Here is a 24302-nt window from a genome sequence, read left to right on the forward strand (position 1 = left end):
GTTTCAAAATATGAATCGTTTGAATGACAATAAATATTTTAAAGTACAGCACAAACTTTGTGAGCCTTCCGCCTGGAAAATAACAACATCCATCAATCCTTCCAATCAATTAACCTTACTATGGCGGGCGATCGCTGAAATGTTGTTTTATTAGGGCTTCCAATTAATTCATGCGGTATTTATTCGACATTTGTAGCCTACCTACCCAACAGCCAACAACAAAATATATGACTACCTTAATGAAAGTCGTCGTCTGTCGTTATCTACTACTTTCTACCATCTTTCAGGTAACTCGCTAGTTTCGTGTCGGTAGAACTTCTCATCATCATCAGCGATCTAATCAGAGACCAATTATTCAATACTTTCATATCTTCTAATCTTTTCTATTTAACTCAGGCGTTTGGAAACTATCGTGTGGTCAACTCCTGCAAGAGCATGCTCACCATAACCATCCATTAAAATATGATGAGTTTCGGTAGCAGTTCTTCATGTTGAAGTATTTCGGTGTTTCTTCATTTTGAAGTATTAAAAAAGTACTGCGAAAACATTTAATAGCCAAGCCAAGAGCATTGTATTTTGAAGAAGTTTTGATTGGTGTCCCGCGCATTGTCATGGAACCCAATTTTGTTTGCGAAGCCGAACACAGCAAGGTGCAGTAATATGCACCTTTCTTCTGGCCCAATCTAGTCGTTTTTCGATCTGGATTCATGGATCTGGTTTTGCAGTCGAGTTTGATGGTTTCCCCGGAATTACCCATGATTTCCTTTTAAGGATTCTCAAAATGAATCCACTTTCCAACACCAATCATGATTTTGTGGAGAAATGACTTACTTTTATACCTGGCAAATTTCACATGTGGTTTTCTGGTCAGTTAGTTTGTCAGTTAACACTCAATGCTTAAACAGACGGTTTCGATTTTGTTTACACTGAATACACTTCGGCTCATTCCTGAAAAAAGGTGTGATGCGTTTGAAAAAAGAAATTGCACGTAACTGTGCACGTAATTCAAAACAGAATTATATGCAATTCTTTGCGGATTATGTATTTGACAGCTCTTGTTTATAATCAATATATAACCAGTAATTTTGTAACCATTACTGCCTGGCGTTTGGACATTTCAGATAAATGCGAAGCTGTTTGCGCTTCTGTAAAAACGTATATGTTTTGGCCGAGGCGTAAACAGTTTGGCATTTATCTGAAATGCCAAAACCGTTTATTTGCGCATCGTGTAGCCAGGCAGTTAGAAGTAACTTTCAGATTTGAATTTAAATGATTTTAATTACTCTTTCTTTGACAATTGTTATAAACTGTTTACAATTTCTATGTTTTATAACGTTTTAAAATACTAGCATTTTCCACTTTCGCTATTCGAAACACGACTGCATATATGCCAACATAGTAGTTTTACAATAATCAAAATAAATTACTAGTTTTCTAATAATATATTGATAATCAATATTCACCATAAATTTTAATATGGGCCAACATTAGCAACATGATGTACGAGTTTTGTAATACTAAAGTTTTGAAATATTAAAAACTAAGCCCTTTCTACAGGGATGTTTTACGTTCAGCATTAAAAATTACTTAGCGAGTTCGTCTTGCAACTCATCCTTATGTAACTAATTTATTGGCTACCATTACCCGTTCCAGTATGATTTGTGCTAAGCTCATAGCGGGTTTGGGGAAGAGTCATTAAACCGAGGTTTCGTTCCACAGTAAATAAATTAGTACAAAAATTTGACACTACAACGGCAACCGATGCTCCTAATACACCTCCTGCTAAAACGTCCGACCAGTGATGTTTATAATCTGAAATACGACTGAGGCAGGTGTACCAGGCAAGTAGAATCAATAAAAACTGAAAGAAATGCTTCAAAAGTTTTGAGCCGCGCCAATTCATACGAGCCTGCAAAAAAATCTAAAATCAGAAAATAGAAACACAAAAAAAGTCAAATACGACGATAAATGTGGGAACTTATTGATTCAAAAGACCGAAGCAACTTACAGCACAAAAGACTAGGGTGTACATCGAGAAACTGGAATGACCACTAGGAAATGACAAACGCATTTCTTTGAGCATGCGTTTGGAGGATTTCTCACTAGTACATACGAAGTCGGTTATATATCGTCCCTGATTGATCGAATCATGGCAAGTAGATTTGTCCGGCATCATTGGATGACAAACCTGTGAATAGAGATAAAAAATGTAGAATTTTAGATTTTATCGAGATCCTTCTAATTTTTTTTTTGTTTATTAGGAAGTGGAACAGGCGTGGAAGCAGTTACAGCCACATTTAGGACTACCGAGATGAGTACAGAAAATGATTGCAGATTGATCAATTCCAGAAACGTCTTCAAAGGAAATCTAGTGATTTAATCACGTACTAAATTTCGAAATAAGTAGTATATTCGAAAGTGTTGGCGTATTTTTGTAACAATTCAACAGCCTATTCAAGCTTTATCAAAAGATCATGAAAATCATTTTCTGCTAGCAATTTCGAATCTTGTTGTAATCGTAATCGTCGTTACAAAACTATTACTTATTCGCTACCATTCAACTGTTCAATTCTTTTTCACTACTGCTTTCATCTTTTTCCTTGCTTCGGAATCCTGTCTAATTGTTAAAACTGTTATCTGTTACCATACGTTTCTAACATAACGCATTTGTATAGATTTGGCATCCCAGCCCCTTTCGCTTTTTCTGCTAATACTTACATCAAAAAAATGTGGTCTGAGACGTCCAATTGTATATTTGCCAACGTCAGTGAGTAGCTGACTGACGACTGCCCCAAATCCAAACATGCCTATTGATTTATAGGCTTGCACGACCCAGAAAGGAATGTTGGCGTTGAAAACTTTTAAGGGTTGTACTTGTGTATGCTTCATTTTAGATCGAATTACTTCTGTGATAACAATCTGTGGAAAATAAAAAAAACAATATGAAAGCAATAGGACTACAAATTTGAGAAATGGAAAATACAGTCTACCCCATTGATGATGTTGAAGTGATAGTTCTTGGCACTATTTTATGTCATTTATTTAAACGCCTGCGCCAAATTTGATGGAAGATCAAGCTGGTCAAGAACTGTCATTTCGTCATCGTCATCGAAATATCATCGTCAGGTTGTGTATATTCGTGATGGATAACACCTAGCTGATTCAACGCGATACACGTGATACGTGACAATACAAACTTATTGAGATTTTATCGTGTTTTGTCACATGTTTTAATTAGTTTTAGTTAGTTTATTAGCATGAGTGCTGGTAGATCACGTGCAGTTGTCCAGTTGTCAAACATTCAAAAGTTAGTTTGACCGTATAGGAACAAACCTTTTTCTGGTTTTCATGCTAAACTATAAAATAAGAGTTGCAAAATTTACATATACCATTAGCATATCTTACCACAATGATAGGAAGAGCAATGCCGATTATGTAAAGCATCCAGTTCTGTAAAACAATATATGCTTCTTAAATTTTTGTTAGATGTTCTGCTATTCGACAAACAAAACATATAGAAAAAGGAAACACCTGACACAAAATTTAACAGTACAAAACACTTACCGTTATGGTTGATTCATGGAATGGGTGCATTAATGATTCGTCGTCGCAGAAAAATCCTCGTTTGAACGGATCTCCAACCACGAAAAATATGAGAATCGGAAATCCGACTAGAAGGTAGACATGACGGAAAAATGTGTATAATAAAATATTAATATTCTTGTTTTCAGTTTGATGTTTGTTTCTCGTAAATATGCTTAAAATTACTATGCATTATTATTCTCGGTAGATTGCTGAAGTGATCGATGTTTCGTATAGAATTGATCAAACAATGTATATTATAATTTATTCTCTCTATCGAGGTGACATTTGAGGTTCGAGGTGACATCACTTAAAAAAATCTTTTCCTGTTGTTTTGTTTGTTCCACTCCAGTTCTGTTCCAGTTTTTGCACCCATTTCCAGCCATTTGTGAATTTGAGCAATGCAAAAACAAGATTATTTAAGGTTTCAAGCTAGAAGTTTTCGTCGTTCGTTTTGCTGCGTATTAAAGCAAATAGAATAGATTTAGTTATCTATAAGTAATATTAACATGCTTTCTTATCTTATATCGTGATTCTTATCTTGTCGTTTTCTGAGACAAGGGCTTAGTCCCAACCTGACGAAACTCTGTGAGGTGCGTCCAATAGGATTTTCCGATTATTTCAATCCCATAAGTGTGGAGGGACGTACAATGCAGGTATCGTCCAAAAACGAACTGTGTTGTTTGCAGTCATCCAGTCTTTACCAGCCCCTAAAAACTTGTTACGACATCCAGAAGTACACAGGGGAATTCTCTTATATCATCCGACTCGCTGCAGTCAGTTCGAACCCTGACAGGCATCAATTTGAGTGCAAAATTTTGGGTTAGTGCTTAATACAGGTCTGTCCTTCTTCTTATACGGGTACAACCGCCGAGGGGCTTGCAACAGAGACAATGTTCAATGATCTTCTCTTGCTTATATATGGATTGCAACTGTCATGTAGCGCCGCTCGGTTGAAATCAAATGTACGAGTCTCTGTGGGTTTCGCAAGCCTCAAGTACGACACTTCTGCTTATTAATATAACCACCGAGGTGGAAATGAGCTTCGTTAGAAAGATGATTTTTCGGTCAAATCCACCATCACCAGACAAACGTTCTTTCGCCCAGTTTGCCAATTATCCGCAAGCGTATAGCGTACCAAATGTCTATAAATTTCAGAATGAATTGTGACGATTTTAAAATCAAGTAATCGGTAGTTGATGGACCACCCTATGATAATAGAGTGTAACTCAACTTGGAACTTCAAGGAAAGAGCATCTACCTATATGTTTTTGTTATACCGATTCAATAAAACTTACATTCTAAACTCATTATGAATAAAACTTACCGCAGCATAAGATTAAAAAGTCGAATCCGACTTTAAGAAGAATCCTTTTTGTATCATCCATTTTACTGTCGGTAGCTCTGTTGATTATAAGATGTTCACTATTCACCTCCGATCCGAAGACTGTTGTACCGTTGTTGCACGAAGAGTCCTGAATTCTTTTGCCGTAAAACGAAACCGCATCGGAGAAATGAATTTGATATTCTGGGCCTTGTGGAGTACGTTTCTTTTGCTTCAAGGGCGTGAGCTCACTGGGCCCATCATTCGTCTCTTCAAACATTTATACAGTTACTCGCAATTTGCCGATACTTGAACGAAAAAAGGTATCATTGATTTTGTTGGCCTGTAGAAACCAATCAGACACAGACAAGTTCAGAAAATCTACAACTGTATTTCACTGATAGAGAGAAATGGTACAATAGAAGATAAACTTCCGGTGCCACATCACAGTTCTCTTTCTGTCACCAATTCCACCAATGAATCATCATTGTAAAGCGTTGATATAACGAGATAACATTGATAAGTAAACACGAAACTTGGAGAGGTGTGTTGTTGTTGTTATATTATAGAGACTTTGAGCGCGGGGCTTCATTCGTCACTTTGAAGTGGTGTGTAGCTAAGTTGGCTTGTGTTGGCATTTTCTCAAAAAACTAGATCTAGAGTTTGTTCGAAATCACTTCGCTTTATCAGTCCTTGGCCTTGAGAATTAAGTATATCGTCTCACCTTTTTACCTATTTGTGTTCCGGTTTGGGTACAACACAATGCGTGCCATGAATGTTATGAAAAAAACTCGTGTCCTCCGTCAACTTGTGGACGATGAATGATGGTTTACAAGAAAGTAAGTTCGAATTTTCGAAGCTGCCGAGTTTGTACTATTATATTCACATTTTGTAATATTCACTTAAAACGATACATACTCATTTGCGAATGTTTTTTGTACACTCCACAAATTATTGATCTCGATATCACGAGCAAAAGTTGCTTTTGTCAGCTGCTTCTGATTGAGATTGACATTTAGAACGAGTTAGAACAATTAATTTAGTACAGATAGAAAGATCATTTCACATTTCATTATCATTTTAACGGGGCGTGAGAGAAGCGTCGATTTTGATTTGTACGTTTTTCACTGGGCACACAGATATCAAGAAGAAGCAGAGCAACACAAAATAACGATTATATGAAAAATATTATGATGTTAAAAATGATGTGAATAATACAGCCGAAAGTCTACGGTGTCGACGAAGCTACAATCACTATCATCTGTTATTTACATACTTACTACACACATATTTTTATTTAAATTTACTCAGCAGCTGTTTATACTTTTCAAACTATGTACAATATTTAAACAACTTGCTCTCGAAGCATGACGATGGCGATTTTCAGCGACTTTACGGATCAAATTGCAATGAGCACATGTCAGATGAGATGTATGAGCACTACAACACTATAAAATAAATTTGTATTTGAGTTTATTTAAGAGAAACAATGTGCTTTGATTCACTTCACAAGAATGAGCTGATATAGAGATCTTATCACTGTATAACAGGATCATTTACGTTTATAACATCCTTAGCCATTCCGGGTACATTCACCAAGTCTCGCACTTGCAGCACAGTCACCGTAGAGTTCTGGTCGTTAAATTTGCATGTCACTGTGTACCGTCCCAGTTGAAATCTATAGATATCTGAGGCATACTTCGTACGTAAATATGCGGATCGTGGATCTGTTTTAAGAATATCGATGATAGAAGCCTGAAATACACTTACTAGATTATTTGTAACTAGCACTAAGGTATATTGTTTTAAGTTACCTGTGTGATACCGAGATCTTGTACTTGCGCAGAAGCGGTCAGACAGAATGCTACATCTAAAACTGAACTATTCAATACCCAATTCGGAATAAAAACACTTGGCAAGGGTCCCGACATTGAACCGGAATTGCTGGTTTGCTGAGTAGAGGTAGAGTTTTCTTCTCCGTCAGGCGCCTCTCTTGAGCTCATTTCATTTCCTATATCATTTCCTTTCACTGGTGTGTCATATTGTGGTATAAATGGTTTGATGTCCAACACAGGTGTACCATCAACCTGTTGTAAGCATAATGATATAATTCATTGCAAATTTTCCAAATAAAAATAATTATAAATGGTCAAAATCATACCATATCAGTGCCAAAGAAATACACCTTCGACCCTTCTATTTTATCCAGGCGAACCAAAGAAAGGCCAATCGGGCATGGCCGATGTGGCGATCTTGTACTGAACACTCCAACTCTAATTCCGTCAAGTCGTGGTGGAGCGACCTTAGTTTTAGTGTGATCGGTATGTCGGTGAAAGTGATATATAATCCAAAAATGCGAATAGTTTTCCAAACCCTCTAAAGCGTGCTCAGGGTTGTTCAAAATTTTTGAAGACAAATCTATTCTGCTCCGTACGGTCGAAGACAAACTAGCTTGGCGAGGAACTCCACGTTTTTCATTTAAAATATTTCTTATAACGCCAATCGGCTTAAGTTTCAAATCATTATTGTTATCATTTGAGTTTAGACGTTCAGACGGCTGTGCAGAAATAAATAATATGAAATAATTTAATGTTATTGATGTCTTGTTGGAGTTATTTCGCAAATTGCAGGAAATAATACAGACCTTGTTTACTAGATGATTTGATTCCGTTCGTTCCTGGAATGAAAATTCATCTAACTTTTTCAGTGCGGTTTGATGTTCTTTCCGATACATGTGTTGTAAACTTGTGATTTGCTGCCTAGAATGGTAGAATGGTTGCCTAGAATTGGGATTGAAAGATAAGATAATGCCAGTTATGGTACACAATACCTTAAATTTTTTATTTCATTTCGAGCAGCAACTAGTTGTCCCTTAAGAAACTCGCAATCTGTGGAGCTCATGTTACTTGAATGAATGAAAAACGCAAACACTTTTGGTTAAACATATGATGATTTGTTTACAACGTTTGACAAGCGTCACAAATTCTGGGTGTTTATTTCTTCCACTCCAAACTCCAAAGTAAAAGACCAAGAAAAGACAAAAGAAAGTTATCTAAAGAAACAATTAATTACTTTTCCATAAAAATTTAATGAAATGATTGGATTAAATGATTAATTTCAATTGTTTCTCATAGAAATTAATTATTTTTCCATACAAACTAAATTATTTTTTGCCCAGTGTAAATTATGCAGCTTACGATGGGGAAATTATAGCATAAGAAAAAACTAAGGAAGTTAACCGAATCAAATGTCTTCAGTTTCTGTCCCTTCTGTTTTTTTCATTTGTGTTTAAATCTTCGATCTTCCGTCCCGTTTTTTACATAGTGTTTTACAGTTGGAATAAATTAAATGTTTCGTACAACACTACAAACGAAAGAACAAGCCATAAAGGCAAAGGGCGAGATATTTTGTCACAGCGACATATTTTGTTTGGAACCTACGGTTGGCTGCGAGCTTGTTTTTGCCAAAAAACAAGGGCTTTAGGTGTTTTATAAACAGGCCTGTGCAAGACCTTAATTTTTGAAGTAGTCGCAGCAATGTTCGTTGAGGAAATTTCAACAAACATTTGTTTGTTTAAACATTTTGTAAAGTTGGTTGAGTGTAGCGGAGCACCAACATCGATCTTTATTCCTGCAACTTTTAGCTTTCTGTATAATTTAAAAGATCTGAGTTGAGTGCCACCACTGTTTGTATAGAAAAAAGTTCCATCCAGCGGTAGAGACAATCACATTAGGTGGCAGAAATGGAAGAACCGCATATTGGAAGTAGCATCCGTTGTCAAACAGTAACCCTTTATGAGCTTAGTGTTTAAAAGTACAGTATCGAAGCCTAGAGCGATCAGATCAGATTCCGCGATCAGAAGAGCACAACAATATTTAGTATCAACGTAGGTTCTGACGTTGAGTTTGAATATCTTATATCTTATGCTCAAATCGCCCTTACTGTCGCTTTGTCTAATTTCAGTAATATGGATAGCTAAAAGTGGGGCCAACTGCAGGGCCAAGGAAAATCAACCCGACTAACTGCAGTATAGAACCATCTGTGGGACCAACGCAACGCGCACTGTGTATAAAACCGGTGATCTTCGATTTTAGGTCTACTAACGACATGCTATGCATCTTACGTTTATCAGACAAATTCTATTAAAAGATCTCGTTCCTACCGAAGATTAACATGAAGACGATAAGGAATATTTCTCAGGCATTTACAAAAAAATCTTTTTGATCGGATTTTCAACCATGTTCTGGCCACAGTCAATCTTATGCCAATTTTACATACGTCTAGAGCAGAGGTCTCAAGCTCATATTAGCATGTGGGCCGCAGAAGAAAGTAACAGCTAATCAGCGGGCCGCACCACATAAAGAAAATGTTTCTAATTAAATTTTACGCATTTTGATTTAGTTTGGACTTGAAATAAATCGTATCGGTCACTTCTGTGCCGGCAGCTGAACCGATCAGAAGCATTTTCTTGTTATTTGTTGCTGGCTATCCCGACTGGTATAACGTAGCTATATACTCCGCGGACGTGGCCGCGGGGTGCACAAAACAGTTTCGAGGGCCACGTGTTTGAGACCTCTGGTCTAGAAAATCACCTTATCGAGGGCTTCCGTTTAACTTACCCAATAGGAAACAAGCAGGCAAGAAAATCAAGCCTAGATTCCCTAGACTTTAGGTCCTAAGACGAATAAACATCACGATGGTCGTCCGTCGTCCCTTGCTCAGCAGATAAATAATTGTTAGTAAAATTATATGGACATGTAAGTAAGTACAAAAGTTTCATAATTGTTGCTTGTATGAATGTTTGGATGTATTTATTTTATATTATGTATGATATTGTATGTACTGCAAACTACTTGCCAACTATCACTTGATAAATATATAAATCTGCTACACTTCTTAGAAAAAAAAAAATGCTTAGCCTATCAATACATTTGTTTCCTGTCCAATAGAATCTCTCCTATCGTGCCAGTGGGAGATCTTAATTGTTCATGCTTTATGTTACCACACGTAAGTATGTTATTTTGCCAAGCGGTAGGAATCTTTGTCGCCAATGTGGTATCTACACTCGCATCCAGCATTAATCTGTAACAACATTTTAATTGGTATTATTAATTGAAAACACAACACTAGAGATCGATTTAATTCCTTAATTTTTGTTTGACCCATTTTTTTAGCTTTCTTTACCTCCTCAAGGGCGAAGTGTTCCCAACAGTTGTTAGCCCTATTGCCGGAAGCTTTGCGACGCGTAACGTACATCTTCTGTCTGATTTGAGTGCAAGATAAGCCAGCTTCAGTACACTGTCTTGCCACATAAAGGAATAAATAAATTAGATTAAAACGTTTAACGATAGTCTTTGGTCGTTTTTTGCATATAAGTAACTATTGCTCATCTTGTATCTCACCTCGTTCTTTGTTTGATAACTATTATCCACAGTTGATCCAACACATGTAAAGGTGGTGTATTGATTGGGACGATACTCAAATCCATCGCTACTGTTGTAATAAACATACTTAACCACCGTATCGCAAATAGGTCGTCTTGTGTGAGATCGTTTATTAATTATTTGAGAGTCCTCATTGTTGTAGTCGTGCTGTTCATATTCCATGTAGTCAATTTTACTACTATCCACTAGGTACGACGAATCGTGGCTTAACTTTAATAGTGGTGACCAAGAATTCGATGCGTGAAAAAGATTGTTCAGGGGTTCGTTATTATTTTCTCCCAATACAAGCGTTGTTGTAGCTGCTACCGACCACCAAACGATCTGTGTTCGATAGATCGAAAACATAAAAACGAGTAAGTTTTCGTTAGTATTGCAGATTTTTTTCGAGTATGTGCTAGCGCACGATGTGGAACTCAGCTTTTGCTTAGTTTTCCTATGAACATGTAATTTTATTGGGAAGCATTATTCGTTAGATTATACATTATATTATACGTTATACATTATACATTCAATCAAAAAGCACGTAGTTGTTTTTGTCCGACCACTCATGCAATGATTGTGTTGCAAAAATCGACTAGTGCAGTATGAAAGCGAAAGAAAAGGAAACATATGGCATTACGAAATTATCTAGCGATAGAATAGGCAAATAGAAGTGGTATAACTGATAATCGCCTTCTGTTTTTATAGGCGAGCTGTGCAACAAATGAATGATAGATTTCAGAAAATGCCCACTGCGATGGAAATATGTTATTGAAGTAGTAGTTTAGTTGAAGTTTTAGATATCTTATGAATGTGTGTGATGAATGTCAGTGACAGTATGAATTGTTACTGTGATTATTATGAGTATTATTAACCAGCAGAAGGCGATCCACAATAATTTGTCATACTTGGAAATCGTCTATGCGTTCAAATCTTGATGACATAAAATATCATGGATGTTCGGATTTTTAGCTTTAGCTGCTTTGTTACTTTTGAGCAGTACGTCACCTTGAATCAGTGCAGTGCCTTAGTATTGACGTAACAGTTGAACTTTGGTCAGTTCGCCGATCTAATGAAATTAAATTTCTTTCGTCTGAGAGGTTTGGGTTTTTCTTTTATTGATTTTTTGTAATTTTCTCCTGTAATTTTTTTTAAAATCTCCTTCGTTTCATTTTTTATTAATTTTTTTACATTTATTTATAGTTTTTATTTTCTTTTTCATGGCTTTCTAGATAAAAAAATGATGCGAGAATCTATATATATAAAAGAAAGTCGCAGAATGTTGGAATGCTTAAAACTCAAGAACTGAACCGATTTGGCTGAAAATTGGTAGGGAGGTAGCTTAGAACCCAGGACTACATTACTTTTACTACTTTACTTTTACTTTACTTTACGAGTAAAGAGTTGCGCGAGTTTTCAGCGAGTCTCTCTCTTTCGTATGTTCTCGCGAGTCTCTCTCTTGCGATTAGTTTGGCCAATAGTCAGTCTCTCTCTCTCATTCTCGCGAAACGTTGGAGCGTTTGATTGTTACTTAGCTGTCATTTTTATAACTGTCAAAATCTATTGAAACAATCCGCGAACACAGCGTAGTATCGTAATACCGGACAGTGAATAAAAAAAATCTTACAACCCCTTAAGACGGTCTTAAGGCGACCAAGACGGTCGAATCTTTCCCGACAAAGCCGTAGTGCAAGAAGGATGCGAAACATTGCGAATAAAATGACTGAAGAAGAACATACCTAATTGCCCGTGAAACGGCTCGGTTGGCAACGCGAAATCGGCAAGCGGAAAATAGAAATCAACAAGTAGATCATTTTCGACAAGATGCTGAAATGTCCGCTCAGCGGTTGTTCCCGAAGAAGAAGCTGATTTGTATCGAGCAGCGTTTCGATACGATTGCATCGCTAAGTACAGCGAGCGTAAGAGAGTTCGCATTGGGTCAATGAACGCTCATTATGGCAAATGTGATGCGTAGAAAATTTCTGGAGAGACATCCGGAAGTGGAAAACTTAAATTGCCATTATTATCCCCGTCACCAGAACCTTTGCTTTCATTGCTTTGTGGCGAAACACCCGAATCACATCATTTTCTTGAAAACATTCGACATTACGATGGCTGTTTCCAAATAACGCCATTTGGGGTAAAGATTACCAAAGAACGAGGATTTAATCCGACATTCAAGGTATTTATTTATTTATTTTTATACTAACACTTATTCCGTAGCGAGAATCGAAACCCCAGCCGGATACGTGACAACCGGTTCCGGGATCGAACCCGGGCCAGCTGCGCTAACAGCGAAGAGCGTTACCAACTACTCTATCACCGGTGGCCCATTGTTTTTGGGGTGAAACAAAGTTCGCCGGGTCTGCTAGTGATTAATAAAACTGATGATGATGTTGATGATTTGTGATGATGATTATGATTTATATTAATAATTCGTAAGTGTTTGCCATTAATAAATAATGTAATCTTTTCTGTAGAACAATTATTCCACACGGTTCCATTAAAGGTACACTGCTGGCCAATGAAATAGGTAATTCTGTAAAGCTGGTACAATGCAAACTGTAGTCAAACCATACTTAACCAATGATTAACATGCTGATACTGTTATAAAATACACTAGATTACGTCATTTTTTACCTATGTTTGTGATATTTATCTTAAAAGTTACCGGTGTCTTACTGCCTATTTTTACAGCAATCTGCTATGGCCTGATCAAAATAGTAGGTAATTTCAATTTCAATTTCACCTCACCTCTTGAAAGGAATTGGTTTATTTGATCTTGCAGCAATTAATTTTTAAAAATAAATCTGAAAAAAATCGTTGTTCCCTGGTAGAACGTCAAGACTGGGCAGAAGCACCCATTGCAACCCTGAGGAAAGAAAGGTTGTGAGGAAATCGGCGCAACGAAGGCGCTACGCACGAATTCATCATCAAAGTACTAGGAAGATCAGTAAATTTTGTAAGCAAAACGCTTTAGTTGTGAAACGAGTTGTGAAACAAGAAAACGCGAGGTAAACCAAGAAAAATCGAGCCAATGACAGATAATCGTATATCGCTTTTGGCCAAAGCGGATCCGTTTGGTTCGTCCAAAACGATTTGCTCAACAATAAATAACATTATTAGCCCAAAACCTGTCCATAGGTGGTTGCAAGAAGCCAATCTACCAGGGCTATTAGCAAGAAAAGTGCCATTATTTATTTAAAAAAATTACACATGAGGTAAAAGTTTGCTATTTGTTCTTGGGAAGATACTGAAGGTTACGAAAAATGTGCATAATATTTTACGGAGCGACGAAACCAAAATATATTTGTTTCGAGCAGACTCTCAGTAGAATGTTCGATGACCTGCTGGCAAATAATTCCATGCCAGGTTTACAAAAAAAATTTAAGACATGTAGGGCGAAGTATCATGATTTGGAGATATTTTTTATGATCTGGTATAGTTCCCCATTTCAGAGTACACAGCACAATGAATGCTCTCCAGTATATATCAATCATGGAATACGTTATGCTACCTTACTCAGAAGAAAACATGCCACTGAGATGAGTATTTCAACAAGAAAACGATCCCGTCGAAGCTTATGCAATCGTGGTTTGATGGCAATAATGTGTCAGTTTTGCCTTGGCCAAGTCAGTCTCCTGACTTAAACCATATTAAAAATACCTGGAATACCTTGAAGCAAAAATACCTTGGAATACCTTGGTTGTGGAATACCTTGAAGCAAAAGTTGGCTGGACAATATTTTTCAAACAAAGATGATTTGTGACAAAAAGTGCATCAGGAATGATATTCCATTCCAGTAAAAAGTTGTCAAGATTTGGTCGATTCGTTGTCGTTTGTTCATGAAGTGCTTCAAAACAACGGCGGATGCACGGGGTACTGACTAATTTTGAAAAAATATTGACTTTTGATGCTAGCAAAAGTGTAAACCGTGTAAATTCATTAAAATTTGCCCTATACACAGATTTAACTATTTTATTGGCCAGGTACTTTTAACTGCTGTCTGTTGTAATAAACGAATTCCTAGACTTTTTCACATCTTTTAGATTATCTTTATCTTAATTTAAGTACTACTATCTTGTGCTATCAGTGTAATACCTGTGAATGCAATATGTTTTGAAAAATTATCAAATCATGCAACTTAAATACTTTAATCTATATTATTGGCCAGCAGTGTACGCAGTGATTTTCGATAGTTTTTTCAAACTTTACATTTTACAAATAAAACAACAATATAGCAAATATTGCTAACATCAATTTTTTACAATTAAAAGCTCTACAATCACAGTATGGTGCAATTACGACACTCCAATAACAAATGTTATCTGCATAAATAACTTTCACTCAAATTACTCTCACACAAATAACTTTAAAATATCGTTAATAAATATCAATTACACCTTTGAAATTTTGCAAATGCGAATAAACTCACAATTTTTGCTACTTTATCCATTTTCAGCAGTGGTTTAATCGATATCATGAGTTTCAAGTTAATATCCAAACTGCACTTCACGGACACTTCGATTAATCTGTTGACGTTTTATAATTTTTACATAATTCAAGTGAAATTATATCAGGGGAATTATTTCACGGTTTAAACAGTCATATCACGGTTTTACTAATAATATTTAAGAGTTTGAGAGCTTGTTAATGTTACCATTAAGCCTCTGGAACAGCAAGATTATAACTAACCATTGTGAGAAAAGTTACTACTTTTATATGATCTGACGCGTTTACAATTGCTGAAATATGATCTTATCAGTAAGAGTCTGCCTGGTGACTATTGCGGCGGCCAGCTAACACAAACTAACTCACCATCAGATAACTCTAGGGCTTATCACTTTTCCATCTCTTTTGTTGACGCATGCGTTGGATAAAGAGCTGGACTTAATCTACCATTAAGAAATTATCTTTCATTCATTTCGTAAATACTTCTTCAAGATGATTTTCATTAATCCAAAATCAAACGAAAAACTTGCTTATGAAAATAATGTTAATTTCTCAAGCGTTAAAATTAGCCACAGCTCATTATGAGGTATCATTTTGAAACATATTAAAGTGTTAGAGATAGACGGTTTTTTAAAGCTGAGCATGAAGGCAACAACATAGAATTATGTATAATGTCAACGTTTATCAATGTAGATTGCTCATTGACCAATTAATAAATACGGCCCGGTCCGTTCTTCTAAGATTAAAAAAAATTGATCAATTGAAATAATGACTAATATATATAGTTTTAGTAAAAACTCGTAGTTTGATTTCGTAAGCGCGAAACACATAACACAATGATTATTTATGAAATAATAAGAATAAATAATAAAAATAAAAAGAAGTTATGATTCTCAGGATCATTATAGTAGACTAGTATTTTGCAATGTTAAATAAACTGATCAAAATGCAGAAAAGGCATATATTTAACATACGGCATTTGTCACTACCAATAAACCAATAAACCAACCGTCACCGTAAAAATACAAGGCAGAGATAAAGAATGTTGTTTATTGAGATCCATTATGCTCAAAACGCTGTTTCAAGGACAGATAACAAAACTGACTGACTGACTGCTTATCAAACAACTTGCGCGGTGCCACGAATGCTTTCCATTCTAGTATTCGAGTTTGATGAGTAAAAGCGGTGGTAGTTTGGCTACAATAAGAATAATTATTATATTACGGAGACAGGACAGAGCTGTATTAAGCATCAAATTAAAACTTTAATGCAAATGCAGCACAAATGAATCATTTACGGACGAGACACTGCTTCTACTTCCATCCTTCTTATTGCCGCCAAACATGTTTTCCTCGTTTCATATGCTTTAATGAAAAGTTATGTTACCCTTTACGTTTGATTAATTATATCAGAACAGTCAGAAGATGTGAGATAACTTTGCATAAGGACAGATTTCTTGCTCTACTTATAATCTATGTGTAGGATAGATAAAAACAAAACGTGCTTGGTTGAGTCATTGTGTCATTTGGACACAAAGTACAGGCCACTGAATGACTCAATTTGATTGCATGCTATTGCATTATCTCTTATAGGCGTTAATAACCACCGGGCGTTAGGATGTAGGCGTACCGATGCATTTGGTTTCGATTGATGAAAGTGCTAGTGCTATACGATATTCATGTGCGATTATGTGCGATGAATTTTATTGTTTGTTTGATTGTGGAAGCTTATGGTGAACATACTGCAGCAGTGCAAATATGTCAGAGTTCGGCACTTCAAAAGAGGGAAAAGGGATATGAAGGACAACATGGAACGAGAAGGGATTCTATTGCAACTAGTGCAGTAGAAAGGTTTGAAGAGGAACAAATGCAGGAGTTGTTATCTGCAGTTTCAACCCAAAACACACTGACAAACAAAAATTGACAAAATTACTGAGGACACATCATTGGGGAAAATGAACAAAAAAACTTCACTCAATGCCTTTGTTGCCATATTTCCTGGTTATATTTCAGCTTTAGAAATAATATTTACTTTTTGCCGTAATTTACTGGAGATGCAAACAAATAAACAACTTTAAATTCTCAGAAACAACTTTAAAAACAGATTATGAAAACTAAAAGAAAATGCATTCGCTACAATGAAACGATATGACTATGTAATGGGAATCTCATTAGAAGCGTTCATTCTAAGAATTCCAATTACGAACAATGTTTATGTATGTCGGCACCTGTTAAGGCTATTATGCTTTCGTTAATACTTTCTCCAACTAAGTCTTTCTCCTTTCTACGTTGGTTTGGCCGGGTTTGTACATGTAATTCGTTTCTCTTTTCTTGTTCATGCGGGGTATATGTGCATCAAGGTTAATCTACCTGGATTCCGAAAGAAGTAATTATTGCAACTTACAAAACTAGCAATCTTTACTTTTCTGTTCGTTTACAACCAACATTCCTTCGAGACAGACACATATACATTTAAAGCGCTATACTGTCTGAAGCTAAATTGTAGAAAACGTAGCTTTGGTTGGTTGACAATGTGTGACTTATCTTCAGTGTCGCGTCTTCATTTCACTGGAAACGATCGTTGCAGGAAGATCGCGAACTGTCTTAGTTAGTTTGTTGTGCATATTTTTTCAATTAGCTTAGCGAATAACTGTAATGTCTGTTTCGAAGAAATAAACACATAAGTTATTCTTGGCCATATCGAGTTATTAAGTGAATGAATTCTGCTAACAAAAAGTGATTAACGATCAGTTGAGAAACAAACATTAAAATGAAGATCGCTATGTTCAAAGTGAGTTTACCTTAAATACAATTCAGTTATTAGTTTCATTGGTTCGAACAACAGGTGTAATTGGAACGAATCACAGGTGTAATCTTCGACGACAAATTGAAAATTTTCTCTTTCTCTTTCTTAAAAATTTTTGTACATCACATATTTTTCCTTATTGAATCGAATCCCTGCGCGCAAAAAGTGTACTGAAATCTTATCAATAAATTTTACTTGGATTATATTATACTGTGTGTTAAGTAACGATTTACCTGTTACTTTTCATTTGATTCACTTTATTTTTTTCCTAAAAATGAAGGTTCGAAATGAGGGTTTTCAACTTACTATTTGCATAACTAATATTATGTTGTGTTCTTATTTCAGTGTTTTGGATTGCTGTTCGCCGGATGCTTTGTGATTGGTGTAACCTTAGCCCATGACACAAGCAATCTGCAAATAAAAAGAAGTAAGAGAAGCTTATTGGCGACGTTGTTCGGCAAGGCTGGGAAATCTATTACAAATGAACAGACAGACTTGATACCTATTCATGGAGTTCCGGCACAACCGCCTATGATATACAGTCATAACCCGGGCTTAGCGAGCCCCTATACACCGTATTCGATTGTCCTTATTCCAAATCGTCATTCTTTCACCGAAGGAGTTGGTGGAACATATATACCCGTTATGCCGTACAGTGCATCTGAATTGCCAACAACAGAGAAAATTAAATCCGATTTAGAAAAGTCATATCTACCAAACTCGATAGAACAAACGGAAAACAAGGAAACAGAAAACAATGATATTGACCTCTCGTCAAAATTAGGTTACCTCGAAAAATTGAACCTTTCTCCTGCCGACGAAAAGGAGTTAAAAAAATTATCAAAACTTTTGGGCGTTACAGACTTCGAGCATCTTCCCCCGTTCGAAGACGTTCAGGCTTTATTAGGCACAACGACATCAGCGGAAACTATTAAAGCTATTAAAGAATACGCGTCAACTCCGGATGGCTTAGAACTTATAAAAGATTACGTAATGAGCTATCAACCAGCGAAACGCATTAGTCTTGGGAAGACGCCATATTCAGAAAACAGTACAGACACAGATGTTTCGTCACTGCCATCGACGACTACGACTTCACCAGCTACTGATTACGGATTTTACACATACCTTAAGAAGCTTAGATCGTTTCTCACGTTTGGATATTATGGAGCGGATGACTCTGCTCCAGAAATGAAAAGCGCTATTGACACAACTATTAAACCCGTTAGATACGTTGAAAGCAGCACCAGTAAAGCACCTTCAGGACACTATATTTTACCGATAAGACCTCTTTCAAAAAATGTTTATGATCAGTACAGAGATTCTCCGAGAATGCCGATTTCGTTACCTATTCTTTACCCTGTAATACCTCCTCGCGAAATATCCAACACGAAGGCAGCGGGACACAAAAGCAGCGATAGTACATCAAATATTCTGGAAACAAACGTACTTTTCTCTACATCTGTTTATCCACCACAAAACAATCAACAAATTATTGGAAGCGAAGAGGTCCCCGTTTCCGTTCTTCGAGACGTTAAGGCAGACAATAGCATTCCGAAAGCAAACATCATTAGGGTCTTGGAACCAGCACTCGGCGAACCTGACGAGGACCATGCACAGATTACAAAAACAGCATCGAACAGCGAAAATATGAAACCAAACGATGAAGACGATGTTTCTGCATCTCTGATGCCGTTGGCTACGGATTCAACACTAAGCATATAACTAAATAATAATAGGGCTACTAAGCAACAATCATTAAAATTATTTATTGATATAAATTTATACAATCAATATGGAAAAAATGTACGAAATATTTGTCAGATACATTTTATGATATATACAATGACCGTTTTCAATTCACAAATTCACAATAAAACTAAGAAAATTTAGAAAACGAAGAAAACTTTACAGGTTATTCTTTAGAGGTTACGAGTGCCGCGATCTAACCTAAAAATAAAATATCGTGTTCCGGATAATTTGGTAAAATGTTCGCACCTTTAAATTGATTGACAAATCTTTTGATTCATTAAAACGGGAAAGGGTTTGACGCTGTTGGGATCACTCGTAAGAGGTTTGACCAGCTATATATGTTTTCAGAGCCTCCGGGTGTCCTCACAGCACAAACCAGTGTAAAACGCGAAGGGTAGCTTGCGATTGTTCACTGCCCATCGCATTAATCTACTATGTTTGACCGGTATTCCGAAATTAGTCTTGATCTCATAAAGCTGTACTCTAGCCATGTTACATGCAACCTTGAATCATCTGTTCAAGGATCTGCATCATGGTGAAACTCTGGTCAGCGGGAGACTTTCCTTTTCGGGATCCTCTTTCATAGTTGCTCCTCTTCGGGATTCGGGTTCCTCGTTGATAAAGCAGCAAAAAAACATTAACTGGCACAGTGTGTACGCAGCTTAAACTCGAAGTGTGTACTAAGTTCGTCAAACATGACATCTGTCAAACAAAACGCGATTAAATGACACTTCATCGTCGGAAGTTAACCGAATCAGATGTCTTATGTTTCTGTCAGTTTTTCTGTCTGTCAGTCAAGACAGAAGTTTTTCATTTGTGTTTTACGGACTAATTTTACGGACTTTTTTGTATTTGGAGATAAACAGACACCCGGACTATCGATGAACAAACAACGGCTACAACCATGAAATGAAACGCATGGATCGTACGCATCAAATGAACCAACAACAAAAATATATGCATGTATTACTGATTCGTCCGTCTTAAAGATATCGAATATTAGTTAAAGCTTCCAAGAGCGAATTTGTGATATTCAAACGACATTTTGGTTTTAAGCCAGTAATACTTTAGACGAAACTGGTCGAAATTCCAATGCTGCGCACATAGCGATGCGATATAGAGAACGCATCTTATGAATAGTTAGCACAGTACAAGCAAGCTTCTTTGTCAAAATCTGACATGACTGTGTCAAGCAATCCAAAGGCAGAATTGTTGAAAACCACACGCATTATTTTGGTTTGGTCGTCGTTTTCGTTGAACAAATTGGAGTTTTGCAAAATGCCGCTTCCAGCATGTTTCGCGGTAAGCAATGTGTAATTAAAGGATTCCGACTACATTGTACATCCTCAATTTTTATAAAGCTTTCTTTTGTTGTTGTTTATTATACGATCGCTGCTTCCGGCGACATTCAATTCTAAGTGAGAAAGAATTTGATATATATTTTTTTCTGTAGAATGCTGTCGAGCCGATGCAAATAGATGCACAACCGGAGGATAACGAAAACAACGAGGAAGATATTTATATTGTCGAAAATCCCTCGATTGACCTGGAGCAACTCGCCAATCAGTACACGGGATTGGCGAAATTGCATCGTCTGGTTTACATTGCAGAACATTGTCCGGGGCTGCGGCTTGAAGCGTTGCGAATGGCAATTAATTACGTAACAACGACTTATAATGTTACTCTTTATCAACATTTACATAAAAAACTCGCTGAAAGCGTAGGCACTTTGTTTTTGCCGGATGTGGCCACACAGTCTGGTGGCTCTCAAGAAATACCCACCTTTGACGCAACATGGGTTGAGACTAAAAGCAAAAAATCGGCTCTGAAGTTAGAAAAGCTGGACTGCGATTTGAAGAATTACAAGGCAAATTCTATTAAAGAAAGCATCCGTCGAGGGCACGATGATCTAGGTGATCATTATCTCAATTGTGGTGACCTGTCCAATGCATTGAAGTGCTATTCCCGAGCTCGTGATTACTGCACAAGTGGCAAACATGTTGTTAATATGTGCTTGAATGTAATCAAGGTATCAATCTATCTGCAAAACTGGTCGCATGTGTTAAGCTATGTTTCGAAAGCCGAAGGAACTACAGAGGTCGCGGAAACCTCGAAGGACAAGGATCCAAATCAAGTTGTGATAACGCGACTAAAGTGTGCTGCTGGCCTTGCCGAGCTGGCTACGCGTAAATACAAGTCTGCAGCCAAGCACTTCTTACAAGCAAACTTCGACCTTTGCGACTTTCCTGAAATGATATCGACGAATAATGTTGCCATATACTGTGGCCTATGCGCATTGGCCACTTTCGATCGGCAGGAGCTGAAGAACGTTATTTCCAGCAGCTCATTTAAACTGTTTCTGGAGCTAGAACCTCAGCTGCGGGATATAATTTTTAAGTTTTACGACTCCAAGTACGCTTCGTGTTTAAAACTTCTAGATGAAATTAAGGACAATCTGCTGCTCGATATGTACATTGCACCGCATGTAAATGTACTGTACACGCAAATCCGCAACCGTGCACTGGTGCAGTACTTCAGCCCATATATGTCAGCTGACATGCGTAAGATGGCAACCGCCTTCAACCGTTCAGTGGCTGCGCTGGAAAATGAAATTATGCAGCTTATTTTGGAAGGGCAAATACAGGCTCGGATTGATTCACACAACAAAATACTTTATGCAAAAGATGCAGATCATCGCAGTGCCACTTTTGAAAAGGCTATCAACGTTGGAAAGGAATTTCAACGGCGCTCGCGTATGCTTATTCTGCGGGCGGCAATGGTTCGTCGTCAAATTCACGTAAAGGTGTGGTCTAGTTCTTACGAATGATCTGCTCTCATAATTTGGATCCGCTACACAGTATTTTCTCTTTACAGAATCATCCTCGCGAAAGTGGAGGCAACCATGGAGCAGAAATCTGTGTTCCAGCAAGCGGCTCGTCCGGCGCCAACATCGCACGTAATTGATAAATTTAAAGTGTTTAGATTTGGGTTTTGAACTTTGGAAATTGAAACGAAAAATATTTATCTATTGAGCGCTTACAAAGACAGAAGAGAATTGAAAATTGACGAACAGTTCAAGTCATACTCCTTTTCAGTCATATTCACAAAACCTGAGGTTTATTCGTCGACAGCTTTGTTTACCAGTATGTGTTGTCAGAACCACCTTTTTGTCGTCAGATTTAATCGTTTCATACACAGAGAAATCAGAAATAACAATTAATTGATTCGGGAATTTATTTTTATGGATACAATAGAGAATGATATGTTGAGCGCCAGGTGTTTAGTTTTTCGATACATGATACAATAAACGATTCAGTTTTTCAATACGTGAAACAATAAATGGTTCATTTGAAAAATACGTTCGTAAACATAAAAAGTATATTGGCAGGGAAAATTGCAGGACATATTAGGAGATACTGTCTTCGTTCAACGATAAGTGTTCGTTGAATTACAACTATGATTAACGTCTATTGCGCTGGTCTCTACGGCTATGGGTAGCACGATCAGCGTTAGCTGGCGGTGAACGGCTACGGTTTCGATATGTTTGTCGCTTCTCACTACTTTTTTCGTTCCCGCAAACTTCCGTCTTACTTTTCTTTTTCGAAGAACGCTTAATGACTTCCTTTGAATCATGGGAACATGATGAAGAGCTAAAGCTACTTGTACTTGTAGATCGTTTCTTTGAATGCTTCCTTTTTGTTGTTTCTTTGTTGTTTCTTTTCAACAGTTGTTTCTTTTCAATCTTTTCCAGCTTTTTTAAAAGTTTTTTTTTCTGCTTTTTCGTAAGCGATCGTATAAACTCAGTTTCCGGCGCCATCTGCTCTATTTCTGTTTCTCCAATTAGTTTGTGCAATGTAACCGGTTCCTTGGCGCTGCGTTTCATTGCTAGTCCATCTTCTCGAAGCTGTTGCTCCAACTCACACTTCGAAAGTGTTTGGTTTGCTTCGGCTTCAGAGTGAATCTTTTTCGCTTCGCTCATAGACAGACTATACATCGTGCACTCTTTATCCGTGTTAATGTGACCCCATTTGTGGCATTTTATGCAGCGTACGTTGCGAACCTGAATACCGAACCTATGGCGAGCGAAAATAATTAGTTAAAAATTGTGAAATGCAATGTAGGCGCTGTACTCACGGTTGGTCACGTATTTCTGTGTCTCCTTTGCAATAGCTTTCGCGGGGAGCGTTGTATTTACGTTGCCATTCGAATTTACACTCCAACTCGTTAGATTCCTGTTCCTGTTCCTTCTTCATTCCTGGTGGTAGCTCGTACATAAAATTGACACTTAGTTTATCCTTACTGTCGCGACTAAGAATGGCTTTGTTATCATGCAGCTCTTGTTCCTTCTCGTACTGATTACGCAGTTCTTCCTGCTTTTTTTTGTACGCCTCTGCTTGCTGTTCCGCCATCCATACCTTCAGGGGGCAATATAAACATTATTATACTGTTAAAATATGGCACGCAATGGTAATATTTACCCGTTTTAGGTTGTCTCGCGATGCCGGATGGAAAAATTTCTTGCACATATAATTGTTAAATCCTTTACCCATGTTGACGTAGTTGCTTTAAGCTTTTGCCTCCTCAATACGAAGCACAAGTTTGAACAGTGCAATAAATGATGCTTTCTTATTTCAGGACAAATTCTTTAGATATCGCTTGTCGGTTTTGTCCACCAGGAACGAAGAAATTAACTTAAACAAGAGCAAACAAATTCAATATCTTTGATTATTGATACGAAGTGGGCAGAATTGGGAATTGTGGTATTGTGAAAATAAGATTTGAGCTGTCATTTAGCATCGTACCGTCTACAACTTCGCTTTGATTACTCTGATTGATGCGACATTCGTCCCGCTCGACGTTCGTATATAGTCCTATATCGAAACTTCAAGCCTATTCCATTGAAGTTTTTAAATGTTCTAACGAATCTTCAAGAAAAAAAGCAAACCAACAACTTTCTTGTATTT

The 24302-nt window shown here is 37.1% G+C and overlaps 5 protein-coding genes across 8 annotated transcripts; 1 reads left to right on the forward strand and 4 right to left on the reverse strand.

Moving 5' to 3' along the window:
- Positions 1-451: 451 nt before the first annotated feature.
- Positions 452-5880, reverse strand: LOC131216739 (putative phosphatidate phosphatase). Of its 4 annotated transcripts, none has more exons than XM_058211303.1 (7): positions 5631-5880; positions 4910-5214; positions 3565-3671; positions 3406-3450; positions 2719-2919; positions 2009-2188; positions 452-1909 (listed from the first exon to the last, which is right to left on the reverse strand). In XM_058211303.1, exons 2-7 carry the CDS (start codon positions 5184-5186, stop codon positions 1628-1630), a joined length of 1092 nt encoding a protein of 363 aa, XP_058067286.1. In that variant the 5' UTR covers positions 5187-5214; positions 5631-5880; the 3' UTR covers positions 452-1627. The 4 variants fall into 4 exon arrangements, with proteins under 4 accessions (XP_058067286.1, XP_058067288.1, XP_058067287.1 ...); XM_058211305.1 differs by having other exon boundaries at positions 810-1921; positions 4910-5057; XM_058211304.1 differs by having other exon boundaries at positions 811-1921; positions 4910-5064.
- Positions 5881-6386: 506 nt separating this feature from the next.
- LOC131216740 (tRNA (adenine(37)-N6)-methyltransferase) lies at positions 6387-7854 on the reverse strand. Its single transcript, XM_058211306.1, has 5 exons — positions 7737-7854; positions 7551-7665; positions 7068-7463; positions 6721-6993; positions 6387-6661 (listed from the first exon to the last, which is right to left on the reverse strand). Exons 1-5 carry the CDS (start codon positions 7805-7807, stop codon positions 6443-6445), a joined length of 1074 nt encoding a protein of 357 aa, XP_058067289.1. The 5' UTR covers positions 7808-7854; the 3' UTR covers positions 6387-6442.
- A 1845-nt stretch (positions 7855-9699) lies between these two features.
- On the reverse strand, positions 9700-15107 carry LOC131205633 (uncharacterized). The gene is made up of 5 exons (XM_058197820.1): positions 15025-15107; positions 14765-14861; positions 10309-10671; positions 10091-10204; positions 9700-9988 (listed from the first exon to the last, which is right to left on the reverse strand). Exons 2-5 carry the CDS (start codon positions 14810-14812, stop codon positions 9923-9925), a joined length of 591 nt encoding a protein of 196 aa, XP_058053803.1. The 5' UTR covers positions 14813-14861; positions 15025-15107; the 3' UTR covers positions 9700-9922.
- A 5429-nt stretch (positions 15108-20536) lies between these two features.
- Positions 20537-22690, forward strand: LOC131205631 (COP9 signalosome complex subunit 1b). The gene is made up of 3 exons (XM_058197818.1): positions 20537-20640; positions 20792-22141; positions 22213-22690. Exons 1-3 carry the CDS (start codon positions 20617-20619, stop codon positions 22300-22302), a joined length of 1464 nt encoding a protein of 487 aa, XP_058053801.1. The 5' UTR covers positions 20537-20616; the 3' UTR covers positions 22303-22690.
- LOC131205632 (corepressor interacting with RBPJ 1) lies at positions 22548-24090 on the reverse strand. Its single transcript, XM_058197819.1, has 3 exons — positions 23817-24090; positions 23473-23753; positions 22548-23411 (listed from the first exon to the last, which is right to left on the reverse strand). The coding sequence occupies exons 1-3, from the start codon at positions 23886-23888 to the stop codon at positions 22799-22801; spliced, it is 966 nt and encodes a 321-aa protein (XP_058053802.1). The 5' UTR covers positions 23889-24090; the 3' UTR covers positions 22548-22798.
- Positions 24091-24302: the final 212 nt, after the last annotated feature.

This window comes from Anopheles bellator, chromosome 1, assembly GCF_943735745.2.
Source record: "Anopheles bellator chromosome 1, idAnoBellAS_SP24_06.2, whole genome shotgun sequence".
Classification (NCBI taxonomy): Eukaryota; Metazoa; Arthropoda; class Insecta; order Diptera; family Culicidae; genus Anopheles; species Anopheles bellator.